The 9,520-nt window shown below is 38.0% G+C and overlaps 1 protein-coding gene across 1 annotated transcript in view; it reads right to left on the minus strand.

Moving 5' to 3' along the window:
• The window catches only part of lrrk1 (leucine-rich repeat kinase 1), an 80,039-nt gene that overhangs the window by 47,168 nt on the left and 23,351 nt on the right, over nucleotides 1-9,520 (minus strand). The window contains 5 exon segments of the mRNA XM_042490273.1: nucleotides 469-636; nucleotides 2,544-2,758; nucleotides 4,167-4,279; nucleotides 8,102-8,231; nucleotides 9,390-9,460. Coding sequence (XP_042346207.1) covers nucleotides 469-636; nucleotides 2,544-2,758; nucleotides 4,167-4,279; nucleotides 8,102-8,231; nucleotides 9,390-9,460 — 697 coding nt within the window.

Here is a 9,520-nt window from a genome sequence, read left to right on the forward strand (position 1 = left end):
TGTACATAAACTTTTTCACACATGCAGAAAAACTACAAAATTTTGTTACACATGTTCAAATATATGAGCACATAAACTTTTCCACACATGCACAAAATATTTCTATGGCTACAAATCTTTTTACACATGGGAAAATTACATCTGTGTGCACACAATTCTTTCATACGTGCAGAAAATATTTCTGCAGCTACAAAATATTGTTACAGCGTCTTTGAATACTTAGAAAAGTTCCGTATAAGTCCTTTTTATTATAATAATAATTATTATTATGAATTATATGTGTGCACAAACCTTTTTTATACATGCACAAAATATTTCTTCAGCCACAAAAATTTTTTTTGCACATTCAACTTATATGTGTCATGCATGCGTCTGTGTGTGTGTGTGTGTGTGTGTGTGTGTGTGTGTGTGTGTGTGTGTGTGTGTGTGTGTGTGTGTGTGTGTGTGTGTGACAAAGATAAACTTCACCTCTATGTTGAGCAGCAGCCATGTCTGCAGGTTGGCCACAGCCTCCTCTCCCAGAGCCAGGTTCCAGATCACCACGTACAGCGCCTTATCAGTGAAGAAACACTGCTTCACTGTGGACATGCTCGCCTGACCGCCGATGTCCCACACGTTAAACGCCACCGAGTCCTTCTGTGTGGAATAAAGTGACGCTAAGTCAATTCTAAAGAAGTGATGAGTCAGGAATAAAAACTTTCCAAAAGACAAATCCACAGACTCCCTGTGAGCTACTATCTGACCTAAAAGTGCTGACAAAGTGTTTCATGGATATCCAGAGAAACAGGAACACTGTCTCTTAAAAGAGGTGTTCAGTGTTTCATCTATTATTGTATAATTGAGACCCCAGCAGAAACAAAAAAAAAAACTCCCAAAAATCCACTCATTTTGTGAGGGACTTTGTGGAACTGTTATGAATCATACTTTATCTGCACTTATTTAACCCTTTGAAACCTGAGCAAACTGACTTGATTACCTTCAAAAAGATAAGACAGCGAGAAAATTAAGGTGAAACGAGCCAAAAATGTCCAAGAAAGATGTAAAAAAAAAAGTTCAGGGAATTACCTGAAAATACAATACAAAGAAAAAAGTAAAACAAAAAAAAGGAAGGAAAAAGAACTTGAAATGGTCTGAAAAATTGCAAATTATTATGGTAATAGAATTTTAAAAACAGAATTCTGATAAAATAGAACTTTATTAATCCTGAAGGAAATTCTTGTGCCAGATTGCTCCAAAAATACAGTAGCAAAAAGAATACAACAACAGAGCATCAAATAAGTGAAAATAAACTACAAAGTGTCTAATAATAATGTTTTAAAACTAAAAAGTAATATTGCACATGGAGTTCAAAAAACAAATATAGTTTTTTCTGTACTGTTTTCCATGGCTTTTTAAAAAATAATTTAGATTTTGAAATTTGCAGGACATGTCCTGCCAAGTTTGTAATTGCCTTTTTGCACATTAAAAAAAAAATCAAACCAGTGCCCAAAAGTTTAAATACTTGTGTGAGGGATGTCCTTGACGACGGAGATCACCATGAACACCATGTTTTTACAGCAGCCCATAACGAAGAAACCAAACACTGGCTCTGGATTGAGCCATTATTTTTGATTGAACATCGCTATTGACACATAGTCATGTATTTAAAACAGAGAAATATAGATATATGTACTGCTTTTCCCTCAAAATTAGCAGAGCAACCCCCAAAACCTTGGAACATCATAACCAATGCACAGTTGATGATGAACTGCACCCCTTTAAAAACAGAGTTAAGAAAAATGAAGAAAATTTAAGCAACTGCATTTTATAAATGCTCTATCCAAACTAAAAATACTGCTGAAGGGAGGGAAGCTGGTCTTGGCCAGAGCGCCAGCAGCTCTCCTGCTGATACAGCTGCACCCGACGAGCGCAGAGAGAGAATCTTTTATCCATCTTGGCTGTCAGAGAGGAAAAACTCCTCCTGGCTCATAATCAATAATAATAATGATATGGTGATGAAAGTTGCATGAATGGATGAACGAGCGGAAACAGAAAGCTAATCCAGATGCGGGAATAGATGACCAGTTTTCTCATCCTTTTTATGCTCTGAAATCTGGACCGTGTAGTGTGTGTGTGTGTGTGTGTGTGTGTGTGTGTGTGTGTGTGTGTGTGTGTGTGTGTGTGTGTGTGTGTGTGTGTGCGCACTGAATTTACAGTATAAATGTGTCAGTCATGCATACATATGACTGTTATCGCCACATGCATGGAGCGCAGTGTTTGCCTGTAATGTTAGATGCTGTCATGGATTGCATTTGTTGGTTTTTGTGTCTATTACTACTTTATATGTTGTGTTATTGTACCATTATTGTTTTTCATGCAGGTTTATTAGTTTTTTGTCTTCTATGTCTTTTGATGTGAAGCACTTGGTGCATGTCATTTCTTCCTTGTAAAGCACATTTGGCTACATTTCTACAGTATTTTCTTTCAGTATTTTCTCTGAGGCAAACTGTGATTTGTGATAATGGGTTTTATAAATAACATTGACTTGACTGCGTCTAACTCACGCTGTTTTTGCCTCCGTTGGGTTTCTCCAGGTCCCAGGTGGAGGTGGAGATGCTGCACTCTGCTGGGGTGAACGGCGCCGCTCTGCCGGTTTGCAGAGCCTCCAGAAGCGCCGTCTTCCCCTGTCTCGGTGGACCAATCACAAGCATCTTCAGCAGTCTATAAGGCTCCGCCTTTCTCAGGTGTGCTCGGAGGAACGCCAGGACAGACGCAGGACCTGAAGAACCAGAGACGTCGACATTAGGTTTTCAGGATGTTGAAAGTGACTTTATCAATTACCAAGAAACTCGAGACAGGTATCGCCACGGCAACAACCAAAAACATTGTCCCATTTTGTAGAGGCTGATCAGTTTGGCAGATTCCTCTGAACTGATAGAAAGATTTACAAACTACTCAAATTATCAAAGTGTGTTGTTCATCAATTATAGACCCTTTATATTATTGTACTGTTGTGCTTAACTTTACATTTTTATGTGAATCGTCATGTGCAAATTTATTTTATTGTCTGTTAATTTAATTTTTAGTTATTCCAAATGTAAATGGGTGTTTTTGTAACGTCAGTTTGTGACTGCGATGTTTGTATGTTTTGAAAAAAACAAAATGAAATATTTTGAAAGGCCATGACTGAGTGAGTGACTGAATCCGCCTGATGCCAACACTCTTTTGTTTCAGATTAAAAGTGCAAGTTACAAATTAAAAAACACAAGTTTCAAATTAAAAGCCCTCTTGCATTTCATACACATTTTAGCCACATAACAGTTTATGTTTTTTTATGAGTCACTGAGAAAGACAAATTACAAAATTACTCAACTCTAACTAAAACAAATTACATTTAAATCCTCAACAGTCCTGCAAGATTCCAAGCAAATAATACCTTTAATACTAATAATTTAAATAACTGCACTACATATTTCAAATATAAGTAAAAGAAATACTACCCGCCTTTGGTTGCCATTTTGCATGGACCCTCCATACAAAAAATCCAGTTTGCGTCTCTGTGTAGCTGAGAGTCTCAGGTTGACTTTTGAGGTAAAAAACTAATAAATCAAAACATACTTAACTCCAACTTAGATCTTTTTAAGTGTTAGTTTGACGTTCAGGTCCAGATTTATCTGAAATTGAATGACTGACTGACTGATTCTGACAAAAACATCTGCAGGGGGATGGGTATCCGTTATTGCCTTTTTTCCACTCCAAATTATTGTTATTTCATCAGCCTTTAAATCCAATTTTGGTCAACTTTTACCATTAATTGAAGTGCTGTATTTATGTTGCATTTTTACACACTGGTGTGTCACTTTAACATTTCCATTTCAATTAAATTAAGTAAATTCTCAAAATTAAAACCAAAGTTTTAAACCGTTAATGGTGGTTTTCCTCCGAACTGGTTTCCAGTTTTTCAAGTCTATCTCAAACCAACAGTCTGGTGCCCACACAGTATGAATATTAAACATTTTTGGTTTTCTGTAATAATTCCTAATTGGCTTATGATGTAAGTGGTGAGGACAAAATCCACTGTCCTAATTCTTTCCAAAAATACATTCAGTCTGGGAAGTCATTATAACTTCAGGCGAAGCATTTCTACACATTTTCTGTTTCCTTTTGAAAAGACAGTTGGACAGTACCTTCTTTTCTTACTTCCTGGGGGACGTTGGTGATGTTGAGGTCTTCGGTGTCCAGCTGCCACAGGTTGGACAGTTGGCTGAGCTCTGCTGGAAGCTCCCGGATCCCAGGATTACTGTCGCCAGAGCAGGAGAGACAAAAAAAGTCAAATTTACATGAAGGACGAGGATGTTCAGAGATCCCTGTCGTCTAAAGGGTGTTAGAAGTTTTGAAAAACGTAAAGGAGCAGTGTGTAAAATTTAGGGGGATTTAGTGGCATCCAGTGGTGAGGACTGCAGACTGCAACCAGCTGAAACGTCTCCTGGTTAGAAATCCTTCAGTGTTCATTGTTCAGGAGGTTTTTACCCGCTGAACTGTCTGCAGAGATCTCTTCCTCATCAAAAAAACAAACGGACCTTGTGATTTTATTGTGATTGTGATTATTATTAACATAATAATTAAACAAATAAATAAACTACATAAATGCGTAAAATGCCATTTTTAAATTTTCAATAAAAGCCACAAAAAAAATTAAAAGAAATGCAAAACACTGAATAAAGCTGTTTTATGTGGAATCCGTCTCTTTTTCTGATGTGTTTGGCATCTCACAGACAGGCCGCTCGCCCAGCACCTGCAGCGAGTTTATTTCTGATCCACGATGTTCAGGAGGTTTTTACCAGGAACTGAATTATCCACGAAAGACTTTTCCTCTCCAAAACAAAGGGTCCAGGTAATTTAAACCGATAGAAACACCAAATAAAGCAGTATCATGGTACAAATCAGTGTTTTTCTGACAGCTGTTTGGCATGTCAGAGAGGATCGCTGGCTCAGCACCTGCGACTCGGTGCTAAACATTTTTCTCTGATGACTTTAGATCCAAACATTCAGGAAGTTTTCACCAGGAGATGAATTATCCACAGAGGTCCTCTCCAAAGTAAACAGACCCGGTGATTTAAGCCGGTAAACAAAGTGTTACAAAAAAAAAAGAAAAAAAGGGGGAAAACTTAAAAAAGAAAAAAAGAAGACATGACCAGGAAACTTTATATGTCACAGAAGTAAAGCATACTTTTTCTTTTCATTTTCAGCACCTTTTTTTTTGGGGGGGGGGGGGGGGGGGGGGGGGGCGTTTTCTTCATTTTTCACTCTTTATTTATTTTTTTTTCACCTTTTTACCCATCATTTTTAAGTAATTTTGTAGTACTTTTTTAAAACAAATTTCTTGCTAATTTTGGTGTTTTTGCAAGAAACCAAACTATTTGCTCAGGTTTCAAAGGGTTAAAAAAAAGAAAGAAAACAAAGTCAGCGTTTTTTCAACGCTGCTGGTCGCAGAGGGGCTGCTATCTACAGTGGCCAATGCAAAACCATGAATGTCCTTGTCTGTCACCAGTGTTCGGTTAGTCTGTTCTGGGCTCCTGCAGAAACATCCTCCTGAATCCTACACGCTGGACCTTTAATATGTCGCATTACTCCTAATTTGATGAAACTGAAGTGTTTGGACCTCACAGACCTTCACTGAGCCCACACGGGCTTTCAAAAACAGTCAGATGCAGATGATGCCACAGTACTTTTTTGGCAGCCATGGGATGTTGAGGATCCATGATTTCCCAAACATTTCAATCTTTCGGGTGGGGGGTTTTTGTGAGAGCAGAGCAAGCTGCTGCTTGTATAAAACAGCTGCAAACAGCTGGAGCAGGAGGATTGACCTCATACTGAGCGCTGGTTCCCAGGGACCGAAGTGAACCCAAACAGATTTGTCAGTTTTGACTTATTTGACTTTTAGCATTTGGCTTTTCACGGTGACATAATGTTGTAATTAAAGTGTCTGTCAGTGTGAAAAACAATAATGAAAGCAATTATCTTGCCAATGTAATGTGTAATTTGAAATGAAAACTGATGACATGATTATTGTTTTAAAATTGATTTAATATTAATAAATCCAGATGCAATACTCAATCATGTGGGAATACATGATGGCATTGACTCAAACAGCAAGAGCCGAAGATGAGCAGCACACTGTCCACAGAAATGATTATTTTGTTCATTTCAAGATGAACATTTCTATAAAAATGTCATATAACTTTCATGTGTGGAAATCACCAGAGGCCCCGTGATACAATACTATTATGATACTTGAGTCAAGATTTCTGGGATTGTAAACATTTTGCAGTATGAAAAATACTGCAAATTATGTCCCTAAAGGAAAAGTTTGTCAGCATCTGTTTTATTGAACAAGATGAAGTCTGTCAGTCTTTTCATCTCACTTACTCAGTTTTAATGCAGCAAACTGTATATAGTTAATAACGGACTGAAAAAGCTATTGTTTTTGTTATTCTAGTCAACTGCTAGAAGTTAAATTTGTATTTGCAACATTCGTAATATCTAGATCATTTATCATCCCATGCTGTGTTAATGAAATTTAAGAAATCTACTTTGCATGTAGTATATTGAAAATAATTCTTTTTTTGTGTTTTGTTTTTTTTCATCTAATAACATAGTGGCATCATGATGAAAACCTGGCATTTAAAGGGTTAAATTCTGAAAATTAATGCATATTTGATATTTATGATTAGGACTGATGTTGGTTAAAAAACTAACTCAATGAAAGTAAAAAATAATATTAATGTATAATTTGTTTTTTGCCTGATTTAGAAAAACACATTTTGTGTGCAGAGCGGTATGAGTGTGAGTATTTAAAACTGCACAAAAATAATAATGTATAAAAATCAATTTTGCTGCTGATCACTGACATATCCTGAGCTGTGATCATGAAAATAAATCTACTCTGCATGTTGTATTATTGAATGTAATTCATTTTTTGTGGGTTTTTTTAAATCTGAAAACATATTGAAACTCAATGAAATCATATTAGTGTATAATATTTTTTAAAGCCTGATTTTTAAAAGCATATTTTGTGCGTAGAGCGATATGAGTGTGTGTAATATTAAAGCGGGCTCTAAGGGTTAAAGCTAAAAAGGTCAAATTTAATATCAAGCCCTTTCAAAATAGGTGCTGCTGGAGCTTAGTGAGATAACAAAAGGACATTAGATTTGAGAGGGGATTTGAAACGCTGTTATCTGTCTGTACTAACATTTTGTAGCACCCAGAAACTGTTATTTTACGATTATATGTCGAGCAGTGACAGAAACACGAGAGCTGCTGCAGAAACATCAGACTCTGTAACTGCAGCGTCTTTGCTCTGCACCTCTCAGACATCATTTATCAGTCAGTGCGTTGACATGATGTTAGAAAGAGTCGAGTCCGACTACAACTTGACTTTTAAAATACATGTAAACTTGCTCGTTTGACTGAAATCAGACTAAATCACATTTCTCTAAATCTGACTAACACACCCAGATAATGCGATTGGAAGTGGAGCTGCTCCGTCATGTAAACATCTCAGTCGACTCTGCGTTCTGCACGTACTCCTCGTCACCGCGCTGGCCTTTCTCTCTGTTTACAGAGAGAGATTGTAAGCACTGTGGAGGGACTTGTGTTTTTGCATACAACTTGCATTCAATTTGTATCCTTATTTTATGTTATTTTTGCTAGTATTTTCAAGACGCATTCTATGCTTTCTGTTATGATCTTATGATTTTTACTTGCAAGGTTTATTGTGTCTTTCATGTCTTGATGTGAAGCACTTGGTGAGTGTAATTCCTTTCTTGTAAAGTACACTGGGCTGCATTTCTTGTATAAAAGGTGCTATGCAAATAAAGTTTATTTTAAAAATTGTTATTTTAGATTTATTTTAAATAAAAACATCAAACCCCAGCCACCCACTTGCTCTGATAAATAAAGTACAGTCCCACAACACAGAGATAAAAAAAAAAAACAGATGTGGAGATTAGAACTTTAAACAAACATCATGGGTGTGGCAGAGTGAGGACAGAGAGGGACAGTGTGCAGGTCAAAGCTGGCAGACACACAGACAGACGGAGGGACAGACGGAGGGACTCACTTGGAGAGGTAGAGCTCGGTGAGGTTGTGCAGACCACACACTGACTGAGGAACACACTCCAGCTGGTTGTCATTCAAGTAAAGCACTTCCAGTGAATCCCGCAGAATCATGGGAAACTCTATGGGACACACTGCGGACAGAGCCATGCAGAGGGTCACAGCATGCGCACAAACACACACACACACACACAAACTACACTTCATATAAAGTTACTAAAACTGTAGCTGGGTAAGGAGGACTAGTGCTCGTTTAAGTCTGTGCCAAATGTTTCCAGAGAATATAAGAAGTCAGCAGTCTTCCACAGAAGTGGATTCTTGGCGGGAGGCAATTCCTCTGCAACAGCAACATTGTGTAACACCGATATCAGTAAAAGTACTGCTGTGCAATAATTATGTCTTTTATCAAACTGCATCAGAGGATTGACCCACACTGGACATTAATCAGTCCCATCAGCATCTTGTGACTGTTCAGTGAACTCAGCAGGAATCAAACTGTGTTATTTGTGGCTGGAAATCTGAGACATTACAAAGCTGTTATAGTCAATAGCAGGTAATGTGTTGGCACAGTGGTTCCCAATAACTTTTTTGACCTGAAGCACCTTCACAGCCTCGTCAGATGACCTCAAGAGCTCCTTTGTCGATAAAACATCCTCCAAATGTCTTCAACTGAATGTGTGTTGCTACAATCACAAGATCTAACCAGTGGTGCGACTGAATAAAAACAGAAACAATCTGTTAGTCTGACACTGTAGTCCTGACATTAGACTGTATGTAAAGATGCTTAAGTGAAGCTAAAACACCCGCTGCCATCTGCGGTGGGAGAGTTCCCAACAAAACAGTCGCCAGACCAATCACGAGCAGCCCCATTTAATGCGAGCTCATGGACTGGCTGTCACAGCTGTCAATCATGGAGGAAACTCCCCTTTTTATTGAATTGAATAACTCTTTAAAACTAAACTTGTAAAAACAAACACTTGAACAAGCATCAGGGTGATGAGAACTACCTTCAGTGACAGAAACCGTCTTTGGGAAAAATTTATTCTGTGAGTTTTTAGTTTGGTCCATGTCCCATTCACGAACACAGAGGGGCGGGCTTTATGACCTATACTGCAGACAGACACCAGGGGGCGATCCAGATTAAACAGCCTCACTTTTGGGAAGCTGTCATGATGTCCATCTTTATATACAGTCTACGGTCCTGACATCAGCTCTTTAAGTCCACAACAGTAGAAGCAAATTAGTTTAACTTATTAGAATTACTTATTTCAATGCATGTAAAGCAGATCTACCTGGATCTGGATCCCTTCTGTTCCAGGTGCTCAGGAAGGCCAGCCTCCTGGATTTGGGCCCCTCTTCAGTTCTAAAGAGGAAATACAGTTAAAAGTCCACTAATGTTGAGCAAAGCAGCATCAAGACTGAA

The sequence above is a fragment of the Plectropomus leopardus genome, chromosome 1 (genome assembly GCF_008729295.1).
Source record: "Plectropomus leopardus isolate mb chromosome 1, YSFRI_Pleo_2.0, whole genome shotgun sequence".
Taxonomy (NCBI): domain Eukaryota; kingdom Metazoa; phylum Chordata; class Actinopteri; order Perciformes; family Serranidae; genus Plectropomus; species Plectropomus leopardus.